The sequence below is a fragment of the Notothenia coriiceps genome, unplaced genomic scaffold, assembly GCF_000735185.1.
Source record: "Notothenia coriiceps isolate Sejong01 unplaced genomic scaffold, NC01 NC01_scaffold00009460, whole genome shotgun sequence".
Lineage (NCBI taxonomy): Eukaryota > Metazoa > Chordata > Actinopteri > Perciformes > Nototheniidae > Notothenia > Notothenia coriiceps.
Window position 1 is genome coordinate 13,839 of NW_011342161.1, and position 20,045 is coordinate 33,883.

Consider the following 20,045-nt stretch of genomic DNA (forward strand, 5'->3'; position numbering starts at 1 on the left):
GAGCAATAGTTCTACATTTTGGCAGTGGTGGAAAGTATTTAAGCAGGCTATTATTTACACATTGAAGAGACATAAAGTAACGGGTAAATACAGCATGGTCCAAAGTAATAAATATAATTACAATTATAGAACGCTAAGCAGCATCTCAAAGTTAACTAATTTCCAGTTTTTTCTCAATTTCTTGTTTACTTTAGTTATACTCAGATCTATAATACAATGTGTAAGATAAGCATAAATATGTTCCCTATTGTTTTCTAGTATACTGTATTCATTATGTTCAACAGATAGGTTGCAGTAGCTTCCACAAGTCTCAACTGGTTGCCTGGCAACTCCATAGTGAACAGGAAGTTATAAGAAATATATATAAAATATATATTTGTATTAGCTCTATGATTAAAGCTCAACTACTGTAAAGTGTAATATTTGTGAGCTTACAATGTGCTGTATATGTTACCTCGAATAAGACCCAGGCCAGCTGTTAGGCTAAGCTAACTGGCTGCTACCTGGAGCAGTATATAAGATGGGCTGCTGAAAAAGTTAATCAATCCTCTTAAATTACTTTTTGGCAAGAACACATACGTGTATTTCTCAATGCCAAACTATTATCGTTATAGGCGTTGTTTCTGGAAAAAAACTGAATAAACTGACAAATTGAATGAGAAGAAAAATGTGAGTTACAGACCAAGCCAAAATCACTTAAAGGAACAACTATGTTTTTACGTTTTATATAATAGCTGAAGAAAAATGTTAAACAATTAGACTTTTTTTGTCAAAAGAGTTGGTGACGCCTCCAAAGGTTGGTTTGTTTGCCCAGTGGATTAACTGCTCTCCAGGTGTATGCAGATCGCTGCTCATTTGTTTGTGTGCCTGCTGGGGGTAAGCACAAAGGTCATTCTGATAGGACTCATCCTCTTTCAAGTTATTTGTTTTTCTTGTTCCGCCACACAAATCATTCCTTAATGTTTGAATGGCCAAGAAAGCCAAGCTGGTGTCAAAATATTAATCATTTAACAACTTGTGTGCATTTAAACATAGACTTTGATCTCAATAGCACCATTCTAAATAAAGTCATATATCCGACATGTTACAAATCAAAGGAAAAAACATTTTCTTGAGATAAAAATCTGATATAAAACCTTGCAGTTAAACTCATGGGCTGCTGCTAGTGTGTCCTAGGATTAAAGAGCAAAAAAAACCTGGCCTGATTAAACCGCTCAATCCCCACCCTATCTCCATCTGCCCACCACCTACACCCTGTGTGCAGCATATGAACTACACCTTCTTGAGAGATACGAACAGAGGAGCTCAAGTCTAGGAAAAATAAATCCACAAGGAAAAATAAAACCTCTTTTGATTTTTTTATTATATCAAAATACAAAAATTTGAGAGGAAAATTTCGTATGGGACTAAGCATTTTTGAAATGATATGGTGACATGAATACAACACTGTTTTCATATTCTCATAGACATGCCATATATAGAGCATAGATCATGTGCTAGGCCCATGTCTACGTCACAATGAGCCACCAGCAGTGAGCCTGTGTGTTTCTCCTTACAAAGGCTTTTGATGGCGACTGTCATATCCAGGCCAGTTGGTTACAGGCCAGAGTTTTTACATCATAGTTCGTTCAGGTTTCTGTTTACTCAATAAAGAAATGAGATCCATGGCAGTTGAACATGAAGAGTGAGTAAGACATGATCTCAGATGATACAGAACTCACTGGACAGCAGTGGCAAACAAGAGATAAAGTAATACAAATATTATACATAAGGCTTTGGTACAGCACCATACAGTATGAGTTAATTGCTCACAAAAAGTTAAGTGAAGCGTTATACCTGATGTGGTGACATAACGGAAATACAAGTCTAAAAACTGAACACAAAAAAGGGACATCAGGTTATCATTTTAAAACAGAGAAAAGTAAAAAAAAATGTTGGGAAATATTTACATATGAACAGTGTTGAATACAACTTAAAGACCATTATGGAGACAAACTATGTACAAAAAAAACAATAAACAACATATAATACAGAATGTAAACATGTGATGAACAGCACAGAGTTCAGTGGATGAAAATGAAATTAAATGTAGTCAATTTTCTTCCTTTTTAAGCACTACTTGGTTTGCTTGAGTATGAGCAATAGCTAAAACAGTCAACGATGTAGTGCTTATTGTAGCCTACGATAATAATACATTCTAGTTTCTCAGTGCTGGTACACATGAAAAAACAGAGAATATAGAAAATACTACATATTTCTATTTTCCGTCCAATAACAACCAGCTCGGATGTCCATGAATGATTGCTAAATACAGTAGGCGTTTTCTTGTATTGTCTCTACATGCAAGATTAATACAATAAAAAATCAAAATGGTTCTAAGTATCATCCTACCAGCACCTAGTGATGCACTAAAAGCTGTAAGCAGAAAAATCGAAAAGGAAACAAAAAAAACGAGCTAACAGTACGTCCAAAGCAGCCCTCTTAAACGCTGTAGGCTACATGTTTCTGTTGAATATGCAAAAAAAGAGCCCGGAAGACAACATCCATTCGTTTTAAACCCAGAGAGGATGTATGAGCTTTCCCAACACCTTTCAACCAGGAGAATCAGTATTACATACAAATGTGGTCTGATGGCTACTCGTGGCCATACTGTACAGTACTAGTAGTATTTCTACGGTCAGAAAAGTGGTGATGACATGAGACGGTTACGCCCCTGCAGATAGTGTGCTTGAAAAACAGTGCTGTTAACCAAAGATGGCGGACCTACAGGAAGTGTGTAGAAAAGATCCCCTCGCGACCTGACATTGCTCTCAGATTCCCTCTCATGTGTCCTGCGGCTGTGTACTAATTTAAACCAGGTTCTCTTTTTAGGCTTGGTTAATATTGTCAGTATCATCACAAATATACTTTAGAGAGGGTACCTTGGAAGCACAGACAGACATTGCAAACACACTATAGAAAACAGGAGTTCATTTGAATGTCACATGTCTCTATTACTCGAGGTTATACTACTATTTTTCCAGTATTGTCTATCACTGTCATCACACCATGATACTGTTATAAGGACCTATAGAGTCTACCGGAGCTAGTTTAGTTGCTCAAACACACAGGGCCTACTTGTGAAAACAGAACAAAAAATCTTTAGACCTCTATTCTACAGCACCACAAAGTTAAACATAGCACCAAGTCGTAATGTTCAAAGCAACTATGCCCTAACACACTTTTCTTCATCAAACTAATGTAAACACAGTTTCCTCCACAGCACGTATTGTACATGACGAGAGCATGTCTGTGACGCTTAGAAAAAAGTTTCCTTCCGTTTATTTGCTTAGGACACCTGAAGGCGAAAGATCTGGATAAATCTAAGAGTATTACTTTGTTCCAAGAATATTGTTATAGAGGGCAACACACGTCTGCTTCTAAAGCTTTTTCCAAAGGGCATTCACGTACTATACATCAGAGAAAATACTACTTAACTTGTGCAGCCAGCGGGCTATGGCAATAATACATCGTACGGTACTAACATTAAGGTTTTCTTTTCTTCTCAGATAAAATAATGTCTGCTAAAGTATAACAAATGAGGCACCTTAAAATGTTTTAGAAACATTATCCGCTTAAAGCCGTACTGTAAGCAAATACTTTTATATATAATCTAATTTATTTTTCCTAGGGATTCTTCCCGTCTTTTCATACATCCTCATACAAGAACGTCTTCCTGTAAAACATGGTTTGATTAATCTTTACAAATACAATACATACCATGTACATAACAAATATAGATCTTTTTTTGTTTTACTCGTATCTTACATGAAACCAATTTGTTAAAGTAGAATATGCACTTTCACTTTCAGGCAATCATCACTCTCTCACTTGTCAAAAGAGATTTCAATAAGCAGACATTGAGTCGATTCATTCATGTGGATATTTGTCGGAAACCTCTGATTTGTTTGTAGCAGATGGAAATATAGCTGATATGTTTTTGAGTGATTGAACTAGCATTAGCAGTAAAAAGGAAATGTTTTTTTTGTAGCCATCAGAGGGAAAGGGAGCTTGGCTCAGGACTTGTGTGGGGCTGTTAGTTATTACCTCATGCAGCAATAACACAGAGAAGTTAAACAATTTGGACTTAATTTGCCAACTGGACATCTCACCAATGGCAGCTGCTCTATAAACAACTTAATGGGTCATTCGATATACTTTGACATCGGAACATTCGTTTTCTGTACAGCAAAACATACATTCATTATCGGTTAGTGACGAAAAACTAACAAACATACAGAGAAGTAGCTAGCAAGTAATATACAGTTGTTAAAGATAAACAGTCAGGGTGGCCATTGTTAGAGTGTTTCCCATTGCTTGTTAACCGCTTCATGAATAAATCACATTCTCCTCTAACAGCTGTCGTTAAACATTAACATCCTACTAGTTACGCATGAAAACTCATGCACAATGCTCTTGTACTTGAAGATAAAGTGGTATTTATTGGATTTACTTGCCTTTTTTATTTTAATTGGTGTTTTTTTGTATGGGTAATCTGGTTCTGTACTATTACTCGGATACACAAAGTTGAAGCAGGTACCCATTTAAAATATAAATGTAAAAAACAACAAAGAAGTTATGCATTCTCTGTAGCATTTTCTCTAATGTGTCCTTGGCAGAGAAAGTAAAAACACACATACTATTAAAGTCTCTCACTTCCAACCTCCAGAAGAGACAAATATGAGAAGGCGAAGGAAAAGGCAGTTTATGTTAGAAAAAACAAGAGAAAAAGGCAAAAAAAGGCACCTAGAGACGTGCCACGTTCCACAAATGATTTTCTTAATAATGAAATACATACTACAGTACACTTCACAATTCATCACCCTGTTCTTCTAAACCTAAAGTCCAACCTCTGTTGATCGTGTAAGCCCCAAATTATTTTGAGAGCTCTCATGAAGGCTATGATCTTGTTCTTAATTTGGTGCTTTAATGATAAGTGTAAACACACTCAGCCATCAAGCATAACAATTAAGACAGTCCTCTAATGGTTGGCATTGAATCATACATGAAAATAAACACAAAATTCCAGCTATTATCGATAGTAAAAAGCTAAATTAGATCAAGTTAGGCCATATTATCTGTCTGAATGAGTGCGGCGTGTGATATAAACCTTTTAATCCATACGTTTCATATGTAAAAAGGTCAAGTACTTACAGTATACCCAAAGATTTACAGCAACTCTGCGTTTACTCTGAGGTATATTTTGTGGTAAGAACCCTGTGTTTTAATATTGACGCTATTTGTATTGTAGGAAAGGTAGACCCATGTCCATGTCCGAGGACGCACCAGGTTTCACAGTACACTGTATCACTGGAAAACCTAAAGATATGGACCTATCAATGACCAGTGAGTGAAAAATCTTTTACGTGTTGTGACATACTCAACCAACACATTTTTATTACTGTAGAAGGAAGCTTAATTCCCTTGTTTTTACTATTTATATACATTATATATGTTTGAAATGTTTTCAAGTGAAATTCCTCAGAGACAAGTGGTGGTGCCAAGTCAGAAAAGCCATTGTTCTTGACTTCAAATGAGATTTTCAACCCCCGGAGTTTTCAGCTGGATGTTTCTCGCTGCCCAGCCCTGATGAACTTTTAGAGATTATAAGAAATGTGTTAGCTAGAGCCCGGGGTGGAGCAGGGAGGGCTGAGGTGGGTTCAGTCTAGTCCAATGGCTTGGGGGCACACGGGTCAGCGTAGAGTGCCGTAATTTGGGCCCTCGGAGTCTGCACTGGCCAGTATGCCTGTCTGGTCATCCTCAGACTGCCTGCGGTGCAGGAAGGAGGTCAAATAGACATAGGGGTTCTTCTTGTTTTGCCTTTTCCTCTTTCTGTGGAGATCCTCTCCCTCTTGGGGGGTCTGAGATTGCTGCTGGGTCTGAGAGGGACACACACCTGAAAGGGGGGCAGAGAGAAGCAAAGGAGTAACACACCATCCACCACAGGTATTTTGTTACCAGTCAGCCTGCATCTGGGTCTGCTCTGCTCTAAACTCCTGAAACAATATTGTTGGATTTTCAAGTTTCCAGCGGCCCTTGAATACATTATGTGATTAAAGCAACCAAACCAAGCTTAATGTTGTGATATTTCATCAAAATCTATTTATTTTACATGTCTCAATTAAAGTTCTAACCAGATCCTGTAAAAAACGAATATTCTGCACCCCTTAGCACATCTTGAGTTTTTAGGTAGACACCGACTATGATGTGACAAAACTCTACCTAAACTTTACACTGTTTGAACAGAGCAGAGAGTAAAGGACAAGAGAGGTTGTCCTCCTACAAAAAACTACCAAATAGGTTGATTGTTCAGCAGCTTATTACGACCCATAGTCACGTTTTAAAGTGTAGCACCTCTAGTGGTCGTGTAAGAAACAACATGCTCCCGTTGCCGCCATTAAAATGCTTTTTGATTAGATTTCTAGCGAGAAGTGTATATTGTACTTTTAAAGTCTACGTCCAGTAGATGTGTAGAATCTATAGTTTGATAGATATTATGAAGATGATTTGAGGTCTCGCCCTATGGTCTCGCCAGGAGAACGTGGACTACGTCTTTACGCAACGCCCATGTAAAGTTAGGGTCAACCCTCACGGGGTGAAAACAGTATTTCCGGTCTCGAAGTTTTCATAATAAAACCGGATATATTCCCCTCACTGTCAAATGATCACACAGTGATATCTGCATTACTCATTCACTACAAAACATCAGTTTATCCTTGTTAATTACACAATATTGATTGGTTTAAATTGTGTACAATGCTTTTGTGTTTTTAACCTTCGATTCGGAGAAACAAATAGTTTTTTTGGAGTTGAGACACTACAGAGTTTCCGAAGACACTACACTACCCAGAATCCTCAGCTATCGTTTAGGACTACAACATCCGCTTTCCTTTACAAACCCTATTTCATATCGCACAAACACCATATCCGAACGTGCATTGCGGCTAAAACATCCAAACACCAAGCTTGAACGGTAGCTGAGGATTATGTAGGTAGATGTTTTAGCCTATCAAAACCTCTGAAAAAAGAAATGTGTCTCTCAGGGAAAAGCCTATGGGAAAAACACAAAAGCATTGTACACGATTTAAATCAATTAATGTTGTGTAATTAACAAGGATAAACTGATGTTTTTAGTGGATGAGTACTGCAGATATAGCTTTGAAATCATTTGACAGTGGGGGGAATACGGTTTTATTATGAAAACTTCGAGACCGGAAATACTGTTTTCACCCCGTGAGGGTTTACGTGTTGACGCTAACTTTACATGGACGCTGCCGCATATACAGTTTTCCTGGCGAGACCTCAAATCATCTTCGTAATATCTATCAAACTATAGATCCTACACATCCACTGGACGTGGATTCTGAAAGTACAATATACACTTCTCGCTAGAAATCTAATCAAAAAGCATTTTAATGGCCAAACTATCCTACAATTTAGGATTTTCCAGAGAGGGTTATTTGTGAATATACGACGCTCCAGAGAGTTTGCATTCAACAGGAGCACTAGAGGTTGAGAACTTTAAAACGTGATTATAGGTCGTAATAAGCGCTTGAACAATCGACCTATTTGGTCGTATGAGTTGGAGAACATGTTGTCAATTTGTATTGCAATTGGAGATGCCATGTTTTATACCAATATTGGTAAGACTCGCAGGTACTTGGAAAATGTTTTATATTGTCAATAATTCAATTGTATCATTTTTTTTGTTAAATACATTAAAGAAATTCTATTTTCTTTAAAGTTCCAAACTTAAAAATGTTTTACAAAAATATTGTAATGATCATTATGCCTGTGTTGTTAGAATTTTTGGTAAGAGTCTTTATAGCCATGGTTGTTTTCATAGAGGTGAAGGACTTATGGTGCAGTGAAAAAAGAGCTTGCAGTGAGTCAAATGTGACAGGAAAAAGAAAAAGACGGCAAAAAAGGCCCTTAAAGCGCTTCAGAGAGTTAAGATAAACACTTTTTCTAAGCATCAGACGAACCTGTTCTTCTTACGGAGGTTGTGTTGTTATTGTTGTTGGCAGCCCCTCCCTTGGCTTTAGTAATACAGTGGTGTAGCAGTGCTGGTAAGCTCTCAGACCCGGCAGGATCACTAGACGCACCTAGAAGTTCTCTGAGAAGAAGAGAGACAGCACAGCACACGTTGCTCCGTTAATCCAACAGTCATGCCCGTCTACATGTTAACAGCAGAAATACACTTTGCATAGCTATTTTCATTATGTTATGGTTCGATGAGCTCTTGTACTTATACTGAGAGCCCTTTAACTAAGATGATGAATGTCCACTTTCTATCTGCAATGATGGATGATCAAAGTTAGATTTAAAGAAAGAAGGATGGGACAGAAATGAGAAAGTGAGAGAAAGAAAGAAAGAGAAATTGACATAATGTAGAGATGGTGAATTTATTATGTCTGAAACAATCATTACATTAAAGACCCAGTCCATGATTTATTGGAATAACATAATTGTATACCACACATTACTCCTAAAAGGTAAAGTGCTACAAATGTACTTATTTTTGGTCCCATGTTGTAATTTTAAATAAGGGACTTGTAGTCTTGGAATAACGGTTTAGACAATTATTGAAATTGCTGTGCTCACTAATTGGGGGTCTTTAAAAAGTGACTGCTTCAGTAATGCGGGCAATATATTGTTCTCTTTGCTGTATACAACTCATAAAATGAAAATAATTTCAGGAACTTTAAAATGACTGTTCCCGTATCAATGAAGCCTAAATGTACTTTTGAAATATCTTCCAATATCACTCTGTTTACTTAACAGTAGAGCAAAAGAGATATCTAAGTGGTAATTTTAAGTGTGCTCAGATGTGTTTTATAAATACTGTTCTATGAACTATTTTCATTTCATGAGTGATACATGCAAGTTAAATCATAACAATCAATGTTCAAAAATGACATCAAGGTAAGGTCTTTGTCATAGAATACCAGTTTACCTCACACAGAATACTCTGGTTTTGTTGGTCATCTCTCATAGAAAGATGCAATTAAATGAAATTTGATTAACCTCACAAACTCTAAAGTTCAGAGTCTTAGTGTCGGCTTAATGTCTTAGCACTTCAATTAACTGAAAACAAACAGCTTCAAAACTTGACTTAATGTCAAATTAAGTCAAGTTGTTGGACGAAAAATGGATTGTTTCAAAAGGCATAGGGAACACAAAACTTTAGAGATGCTTGTCCTTCATTTGTCACTGTGGAGAGAGAGAGTGAGAGCCATTAGCAGAGAGGGGGAGACAAATGTTTGAAACAGTCCTGGACAGATAGAGAACAATTTCATTATCACATACACTGTGTGCAGGGGCCACAGTGTGTTAAACTAAGTACATTTCCATAGACATGAACACTGTACAGCACACTTTCATAAACATGAACACTGCGTACAGAGGCTTCACCATGCTGACGGGAGGAGATGGCAGGAAGAGGAAATGGCCGTTAAAGAACAAGTCACATGACAGGAAGAGGAAATGGCCATTAAAAAACAGTCACATGACAGAAAAACGAAAGCACTTAGGACAACAAATGTGACGAAGAATTTAGTTTGAGAATTGTTGTTATTTGTTTGGTCGTAGAGAGAAGTTTAGAGAATGCATGCATGGCATTTTGCACATGGAACAAAACTTTAAAGGGGAATACTCCAGTCTATCAGTCATGTGCGTCCTCTATTGATTCAAGGCTTATTTGTTTTGGTTGCAGAGAAACATGTCTGTATTCAAAATACAATCCAAAGACAAAAATGCTTCTCCACAGTCCAAAACCGCTCCTCGTGCTTGCTCACAAGCCTAAAAACTGCAGCCTATGCCGCAGCAGGCTTACTGTGCCTGGGAAGAGTATTGACAAATGTGTCCTGCAGTAATTTTTACCATTAGTTGTACTTCACTTGAATCCAGCACAGAGGCACAACCCAAAGCGATTCCCCTTTAAAGGAGAGAGTGATTAGAGCCCTCCCCCTGCTGACCCCTCCCTCTCAGACATGGGTCCGACCCTTACCTATTGCGGCGTAGGGGACCGGGTCACAACGCTGCCCAGATAGCTGAGATCAATCAAAAACAAATCACGTAAGACCCTTACCCTCTATAAAGCAGCAGCCCTATAAGCTACCTTCCCTTAGAGGCCAGTGATGGTGCAGGAGCGAGGGCTCTGCCTCGTGGCTTTAGCTACTGTATGGTTGTAGTGACTAGGGGTGTGAGGTGGGTGTGAGGGGCGAAGGACTGTGTGCAGTAAAGACATGACTGTGGGCCATAAAAGTATATGAGTCTCAGCTATATTGTTATATAGGTGTATATAAAACAAAACCTCCTGGGTGATGAATGCTAATCTGTGTACAGGGCTCTGATCTATCAGACTGTCGCTTCTAATGAGATTTGATAGTTTTATTTCTTTAGGAAACTGTATCTATATATCTATATACTTATACAGAATGTTACAATTTCTAACCTTTTATAACTGCTTTATTAATGGTTGATAAATCACTTACTAATACAGTATAACACATCACTTATTTAGGGTAGCTATGTTGTGGCTTTTTTGGCTGCAGAGCTTTTTGTCTAAAACGTATATATCAAAAATGTACAGTAAAGTAAATGGGCAAGTTTAATAGTGCTAGGGCACTCGAGAATTTTAATCCTTTGTTGCTTTATGCTCCATTGCATGGAATAATTTTGATAAGGATACGTACCATTTACACTACCAATTGAGATAATAATGTAATATATAATCATCAACAAATAAATGCTGATATATTATTTTACACAAATCTATTGATTTCAGGAGTTTTATTGACTGGATACCCGGAGGTGTAATTACCTAAAGTTAGTCCTGCCAACAATGAATAGATGGACAAATATTTAGAATCCAATAGCATACCATTTTTAAAGTATTTGTATTGTTGGTATTTTAATTGTGTTTTAAAGCTACTACTTTAGTGATTTTAAGTATAATCTTTGGTATTGCTCTAGACTGGAATTACTGCAATATATTAATGACATATTAACATTTATAAACACTGTCCAGATGACTTACTAAGTTTTTATGTTTGCCTATTAGAAAATGGGACACCAAGTTTTTTGTTTTTTTTTGAGAACTGATTCCTTATATAAGGATTATAAAGTTTAAATTAAATATTACTTTAACAGTTTAAAAAACATGAATAAAGCCTTTAGTTGTGGCTTATAATTTTAAAGAAAGTGGATTTATCAGAAAGTGATACATTTTCTTTGTATTATAGTGTAATACAATGTATGTAACTGTAAAAACAGATACAGTTAACTGTTAAAGTTGAGCAAGAACATAACTTTTGATTTTGTTTCGTTCCAATCTTTAATTTGGGGGAAAGAAAGAAATGGCACAGTTTTTAAAACAGCAAACTTTAGAGTAAAAATAGCATCTAGCTTAATGTTTCGTCTAAATGTTCCTGCAGTAATTATTTTTTACCTACATTTTCATTGTGACAATTGTTTTATTAGATCATTTAAGAGCTATCAAATGATAAAGACAATAATTCGTTATATCAAAATCAAATAGAGTTTTTCACATGCCAACAGGTTTAGGAAATGTCATTTTTATGAACTGGTACATTGTGTGTTAAATGCAATTACATGCCTTCTGCATATCAAAGTACAATATGCATCTTAATTATTCCTTAAGAAATTTGGAAAAGAGAGCAGACGAGAAGAAAAGTCTCCCCTTTAAATAAATATGTGACTATTCTCTACTGGAATGGATCACCTACCCTGAGGCTGATATCTGGAGCTGAGAGGGCTCTGAGGGCAGCATCTCCTCCTCCGTCCTTCTCTGGGACGGCCTCTGCCCGAACACATCCCTGCCCTCCAGAGGGGGAGAGGGGGACTGGGAGGGGTAACTGGCTGCAGTGGAGGCATAGGACATGTGGGCGTGGTAACTGGGGCTGGGTTGCCTGGTGGCATGGCTCTGAGTGGGAGAGGCGGACGGGGAAGACCTCCGGGAGAAACTGACAGTGGGCTGCAGGGAGATTTCATGCATCTCCAGAGACCGAGAGGTGCGGAGGATGCTGGGGCGGGGAGGGGGCCGCACTAGGATATCTGGGGAACCTGGCTGGGTGCTAAGGGGGCTTTGGGAGAGTGGAGAGAGGCGGGAGGGCTGGAGTACTAATGGGGGTAGGCTGGGGTCTGCCCGGCGATGCGCTCTCGGGCTGAGCCAGGACTGAGGGCTACTACTGGGGGCTGTGCTTGGGCTCCCTGCACGGGCTGCCGGGTCAGGGTAAGGCAACACTGGTACACCCACACCGTGGGCCGTGTGTCTGAGATGGCCGAGACTCTGGGCCTGTTGCATAGTTAAACGCCTAACCGGGGGCCCCATGGGCCGGTCTCTGCCTTGGGGAGCCATAGGGACCTCCAACTGCAGGAGGCCAGGGCTTGATGGGTCCTTTAGGGAAGAGAGGTGCAGGCGACCGTGGGGGTGAGAGTGAGGAGGGTATGGGGGTGGATCAGGGAGGTCCTGGGAATGATGCAAGGGATGGTGAGGCGGGTATATGAACCGTGGGCCCTCTAGACCCAGGAAGGGTAACTCATGAGGCTGCCAGCTGTCAGGGGAGCACGGAGGGCTGTGTGTGTGCGACAGAGAATGGCCAGAGGCAGTGTACTGATGGTGCTCCATCTCGCCACTCTCCTCAGGGATGGAGGGGTAACCAAAGGGACCCTCGGCGGTGCCTGGGGGGGAGGACAGAGCAGAGCTGCGCGGGCTGATGTCAGGCATGTAGAATGGTGGTGGAATCCCTGATTCAATGCGGCTGCCTAGATACCCATAGAACGGGCCCTGGGGAAAGCCCCTGTAGCGGGAGGCCGGGGCCTGCCCTGAGGCGTGAAGTGCACTGCCCTCTGCAAAGCTCATACCTTCCATGGCCCTGTGGAGGCGGGGGCTGTAGTTGGGGGGCTGCGTTGACTCCAGGCTGGAGGACGTTGGGGAGAGCTGGGGCCGCAGCGTGGGCATGATGGGCGGCAAAGGCCCTGGGTCAAAATCATTCTCCTCATCAGACTGCCGGAACTCGGGGTACATGTCAGACTCCTCTGCGAAGGGGAAGCCGTGGATGCGGCGGGCCGGTGGGCTTTCCATGGTGAAGCGGCCATCAGGGCCGCGGCTTATCAGCTCAATAGGCGTGGTGACCTCTGACTCATACTTTGACACACTGTATTTCTTGCTGGCTATGGCACGCTTGGTTTTCTTGTAGAAGGAGAGCTCTTTTTCTCGATCCCTCAGAGGGCTGGGCAGCTTCCTGACGTACAGCCCCGGGCCCTGGGACCCGTCTGAAGAAAGAGAGCGGGGCCTAGATGGAGGAGAGCTCTCTGGACTTATTTTCCCAGATGATAACCTAATCAAAAAAATGCAGACAAAAGGCACTGTCTTAGTTTAACACATGACACCTAAAGGTTAGGTGAATGAAGTGTCTTAAACAAAAGAAAACTGTCTGATGCAGTAAATGAATAGGCATGATTGTGGTTTCATTTCCAAGCTCAACAGATGACACAAGACAAAGCCAAATCACTCTATTAAGGCAGCCATAATGAACCACATTATGATAATGACCAGTTTATGACGGTGGCATCATCCTGACAGCTAATGAAGCTAGAATGACGGGATGAGAGGAGAACCAGCGACGCAACCATGACAACCGTATCACAAATCTATTGAATCTAAATCTTCGTGAGCAGACATGAGAGCAATTTCCATATGCTGCACCAAATGGTGATGTGAGAAAAGCAGATGACATCTAACCAGGCCTCATTTGCCCACACCAGGAGCAGCATAGTCAACACTTACTGGGTCAGGATAGACATACAGAGTAAAGAGTGCATATACACAGTACTGAACTGTACTGTACATGCATGGAGCTAATGCAAAGTAATCCCTGTATGGTGCATGAGAGTTAGTGCATGCAAATAGGCCAGCGGTAGGCTTCACTACAACAAATAGTCAGTTGATAATTTCTATGCAATGCTATAACCATGCAGCCAAGCCAGTGCAGTGCAGCACACTCTGTATTTTGGTGCAGGCAGGCACTCACAGGGGGCTGGCGGGCGGGGGCAAGAAACTGCTCCTGGCAGGCTCATCCCAGCAGGGCTCTACCCCTGGCAAGGGGGTGAGAGGAGGCCTGCGATTGGAGACAAATGACATGGGCCTGGTTCATCTTTGACTATGCCACTTCAGGAAGGACTAAGGTTGAACTTCCTGACCTACCATTTCATAAAAAAATAAACAAGGTATCTGATACTGATGGTTTATCTTAAGTCTCAGGCAGACACACATTTATTCTTCAATGTGATTTTACATAGATTATATCCACAAATGAAATTGAAATGCAGTCATAAATGTAACAAGATTTACAGACGGACAGACAAATACACACATGTAGCGGACTGTACATTAAATGTGCAGCTAAACATAAAATAGCATTATTACACAATTTGAATCATGCAGAAAGCAGATAGCGTTTAAGAATACAGATGGATCAAAAATCAATACACATACTGCAGCTTGGGCACTCTGGGTAATGTGCCTAAAATGCTGACTTTGCTGCTTTAACTTTCTTTAATCTGCCACTGATCCGCTAGAGGCTGCTACTGTTCATGTTCTTCCAAACCCTTCAAGTTGCCCAAAGATATAATCATGGTGTTTTTATATCATCCATTTTGGGTTTTGCTTATTCTGTGTGCCTATACTGTCCGGATATTTTACTGAAATGCGAAAGAGAAGGCAATGATGTGCATAATAATCAGTTCTACTAACAAGGCTCTAAAAAGAGTATTTCCAGTTGCCAGATGTTTAAAGTAAATGTAATACTTTTTTAGTTTCAACTGTTATTTATTGTCAAAATGTAGTGTATGCCTCGTCTCAGAATACATAGGAAGAGGCATTTTGGTAAAGGTGCATTTATAAGTTGGACAGTAGTAGCGTCCTGCAGGACCTTTGGCATTTAGTCTTACTTACGGTGACTCAATGCTTTTCCTGAAGTGTGTCACCGACAAGGGAGGATCTGAGAGGACAAAAACATTTGAATTCAGCATTTCCCTCTGTTTAAAACCATAATACATAGTCAGACACATGGGTGTATTGTGAGACAATGGACCCCTTGGACATGTACCTTACAGGCACCTTATCCATCCTAAATAAGAGTAACTCAGACTAAAATTACAAAATACAACCATTGTGTTGTTTCTTTTTCTGTTTGTTTTGCATCCCGTTGTAGTCATTTAATTTATTATCTTGTACTTTCACCCAATGGCCCTGGTAGGCTCAGAAGTAATTCATCCATGGTCAAACATTTACTATATTTATTAAATGTGGGTTAAAGTAGAGTGGGAGGCGGACCTGGTTTACGCTTCAGTTTGCGACGGTGTTGCTTATTGACAAAGCAAGCTGCTAGAGTGCTGAACAGTACTGCTGCTGCCAGAAAACAGATAGTTGCCACAACACCCGCCACCACCGGCCGCGCCAGCCCCTCATCAGGCAACTCCGCAGGAGGGAAGGGATCTGATGGGGCAGACAGGAGAGTGAAAGGGGACTTAACTAACACAAAAAACTCACATATCTATTTAAGGACTCCAGTTTGTAATACATCATAAAAAAACTGACCGGTGCTCGACACTCCCACTACATTGCTGCTTTCACTGATCAGGTCATCCATGACAGCCATCACCCGAAACTCATACCAGGACTCCTGTGAGAGAGAGACAACATACACACTGTCCCGTGACCGTCTCATGCACTGATTTGTGTCAAAGTTACTGGATCCTGTTCAAAAAGCATTTTGTGATTCTGAAAACTGACCTGTGTATACTGTAGGTGAAATTTAGATAATAAAAGGATGTTCACTTTATTTATTATTGTTACACGTACTAAAAGGAGATTATGCCTTGTAGCGAGCATGTTTGCATTTCTTTTTTTTTGTGATGTAGGTTACACAAACTCACTTTTTGTAATTTATAAATATTATCATTTTTCAAAATGCATTATACTGCAGTGAGGCGAAAAAAAATACACCACCTCTTGAACATTTAAGCTGGACGTTAAATCATGTGCATACAAATGTGGACTGTGTAGAAATGTTAACATTATTTAAAAATAAAATGATAACTAGATTACTGTGGTTAAGTGGATATAGTGCTGGACTTCGAATCAGGAGGTAGCAAGTTTGAGTCCCACTGCAGTCAGCATGTCGTTGTGTCCCTGGGCAAGACACTTCACCCCAAATTGCTCCTGTGGGGATTGTCCACAGTATTGAATGTATGTAAGTCGCTTTGGATAAAAGCGTCTAACAAACGACATGTAATGTAGATTATGCTCATCACCATGAACTAGGGATATTGTTTACAAGATTCTCTCTTAATTAACTTTCCAGTCAATTACCCCTTTGCCACACCTTACACAGCCATGTTTCTGTATGGACTGCATGCATTTGTAACTGACCTGAACGAGGTCTCTGGCTATGAGCTCGGTCTCGGTGGACGGGATCAGGTCATCCAGAACCTCCCACCTCTCCCCGAGGCGGAACTCCATGATATATCGGTCGATGGGCGAGGAGTGGTTACCTGGAGGGAGCCATGTGAGGAGGACACCGTGCTGCGTGCGATTGGCTGTTAGGCACCGTGGTGGAGTAAGAAGCACCAGTGGTTCTGGGGTACCCAGAGGAGAGCCTGTGGACAAGACATGTTGGACAAGAAAGTTAACATGAGGGAAAGTTATTCAGACAATGATTTCCATATGTAAGGAAATGTGATACAACCTGACTTAGCAGTTAGCAAATGCTGTTTTTCACTCATTTTCATTGATCTATGCATGCCTTTATAAAACACTCCTTTGTCCTTTGTATGTTAGAAAAAACAGCAATGCACATTTCTGCCTTCATGCCTTTTTTTGCTGAGACATTGATTTTAAAAACCATTCAATTTTAATTCAGTTCAGACGTTGGGAGTCCTTGGGACACTAAGACTGGATATTGGCAACATGCCCTTGAGGCATGAGTTGGATTACAACACACAAAATGTGAAAAAAATACAAATGTTAATCTGTTCCTTTTTCTACATCAGAAACAGCTACAGCGGCTACATTCTCAACATGAATAGATATTTCTCTCTGAACATGTTGACTTGTCAAACACAAGTGGAACTAATAACATCAATAATGACTGTGGTATTTTGCACGTAGGCTTATTGGCACACCTAAATGGAACAGTGCCATCATTACTGTCATTAGTTACACCTCTGCTCTCCTGCTATGACAAGTCAAAATGTTGCGGTAGATATTATCTGTTGCATCACTCAGCACATGAGAACAAATCCACTATACTGTATAAGGAATGTCAGCTGGTCTCAGCTCATGTGCATTGTGTTTTTATAAAAAATTTAATGTTTTTTTGTATCCAACGGCCACACAGTCCTTTTTTATTACATTTTAAAATTAGGCACATTCATTAAATTGCAGAAGAATCTTGTTTGTTGAAAAAGAACAATATTTAGAGATAATTTATTCTGATAATCAACATAAAACAATAAAAGTGAAGAGGTACAGGATTTAGGAAGTAAAGGATGACATGTCTGCCCCATCCCTAGTAGAAATTACACATATGTACACATTCATTTAAAAACAACTACAGCGCAGAATCTCGTGAATGGCATCTGAAGACATTCTAGAAAATAGAAATAGTGCAAGTCGCTGATTTAATTCTGTATTCAAGTTTCCTTTAATTGAGAACCCACCTAAAGTGTTGACTGTCACAACTTGGCTGAATGGGCCCGTGCCCAGTTTGTTCTGCGCCAACACACTGAACTGGTACTCTGTCCCGGCCTCCAGCCCTGTCACCACCAACCACGTCTGAGCCCCAGAAACTGGCATGGAGTGCCAGTCGTGAGGCCCAAAGTCTGTTCTTTTTGACCTGAGAACAGAAACAGGGCAAAACAGAATGGTAAACTTAAAACAATTGTGAAATATGTGCTAATTCATCTCAAGAAAGTGTTGTTCACTAATTACCTGCTGAAGCTTTGCAGTTTATTTAACCTATATGGTGCATGTGACTTATGCATATTGCTGAGTGTGAATGCATTGCAATACTTTAAACAACATCTACTGAAAACCCCAAGAAATATACTGTCCAAAGAAATACTTGGGGTTGAATTTCTAACATATTGTATGATCATAAAGGCAGGAGGAAGATGTTTGTTAAACTAGGCCTTTAACCCACAGGAAGCGTTTCCACATCTGCATGCTGCAGACAGTGATTTGAAGTTAAATAAGAGCACTCACACTGGACCGTACCACACAGAAAATGTCTGTTCGAAGCCGCCATCATATCCTGGTTCCCAGGACACATTAGCAGAGGTTGTGGAGGGCAATACGTGGATGTTGCCAGGAGCGTGTGGGCTGGTGCCTGAAAGATCAGGACAGAGAGAGGGAAGAACGGAATACATTTAAAAGACCACAGTCTACCAATTGACTTGTATATATTTCAGCTTACGATTAGCATTTAATATAACTTGCAGTGAGATAATATATATATTATATTAACATGGGTGGTGTATTACTGATTTATTCAAATATGTGGGCTCACAATGCACCTCAAGTAAAACGAGGAGCATTTTGTTGATGTTTGCACCTCTAAAATGCTGTGCTGCATCATGCGCCCGCCCGTTCTCTGTGTAATAATGCGACTCTGGCTGAGGTGGTGACCAGCGTAAGATCTAGTTAAAGAGCAGTAGCGCTGTCTGCAGCTCTGCTCATCCCACCCACGCAACAGATGTGCTGTGTGGCCCGAAGCCAGTTACTTCTCATAAAGGAGAGACCTGAGCACAGCTGCCTCCTCTGCCCTGCGACACCTGTCAGCTGAGAGCCGGTCACACGGAGAGGCCGGCTGAGTGCTGCCAGGTGGGCCACAGTGAAACCCCTCCTCATGCCGCAGGGCACGGGCTACTGGGGCAGACTGAGTGATCTGCTCATATGTAGAAGACCAGCAGACAATACTTAAAGGTCCCATCACATGGCCATTTCTACTGATCATAATTCCATTGTTGAGGTATACTAGAATAGATTTACATTGTTCAATGTTCAGCTCACCCACTCTGTTCTGATGAGACCACCACCGTTACAGCGGAACATCAGTGATTATGTGTTACAATGGCGTGTGTTAGCAACCAGAAAATGACACCAGTAATGACAAACAGATGAGAATGCTGTGTGGCGTCTAGTGTGAGCTGGATTACTGGTGTTGTTTCCTGGTTGCGGCGTGGGGTCTGCGAGACAGTGAGACACAGAGGAACTCAGCCTGAGCACACACACACAGACTCACAGCCGGCCGCGGCTGATAAGGCTGAGTGAGTGTGTGTGTGCGGAAATCCGCGGAGCCGCGGCTGAAAAAAGATAAGGCTGAGTGAGTGTGTGTGTGTGTGCGCTACGTCACTACACTCGTTACGTCACTTTACTCAGGAAGAAAAAAAATGGAAAAAGAAATATCTCCAACGAGGCGTTCTGGGGCAGCATAGACAGGTATTTTCTGTGTTAGAGTTTTACTCGCTACAGGGTGTACTTTGAGGGTTTGTGACTTTGCAGAGCGTTTACTGTCCATGCATAATAAAAAAAGATTTAAAGGAATAATTCTCAGTTCAGAGAAACAAGCTTACTAATATTTTAAAAAGAGGCTACAGCCAGAAGAAAATTACTTAGCTGAGTAAAAAGTAAGCATAAAGTATTTTTGTTTTGTTCATATTAAATAAGATAATCCTTGTTTATTACGTTTATGGGCTGGCAATCTTTTTTTAACTTTTGGATTAAGCCAGGATAACCTTTCCCTGTTTCCAGTCTTAAAGGAGACATGTCATGCTTTTCCGGTTATTACCCGTTCCCTTGTGTGTTATGAAGGTTTTTATGCTTGTAAACAGTTTGCAGAGAAAACCCTCAAAGTACACCCTGTAGGGAGTTAAACTCTAACACAGAAAAGATCTCCCCAAAACGCCTCGTTGGAGAT

General features: G+C 40.5%; 1 protein-coding gene across 1 annotated transcript; it reads right to left on the reverse strand.

Moving 5' to 3' along the window:
- Positions 1–1,345: 1,345 nt before the first annotated feature.
- LOC104945314 (protein turtle homolog B-like) lies at positions 1,346–18,976 on the reverse strand. The gene is made up of 11 exons (XM_010770960.1): positions 18,850–18,976; positions 18,332–18,455; positions 17,788–17,963; positions 16,499–16,725; positions 15,665–15,749; positions 15,401–15,562; positions 15,020–15,065; positions 14,097–14,183; positions 11,790–13,403; positions 8,025–8,155; positions 1,346–5,935 (listed from the first exon to the last, which is right to left on the reverse strand). Exons 1-11 carry the CDS (start codon positions 18,974–18,976, stop codon positions 5,733–5,735), a joined length of 2,982 nt encoding a protein of 993 aa, XP_010769262.1. The 3' UTR covers positions 1,346–5,732.
- Positions 18,977–20,045: the final 1,069 nt, after the last annotated feature.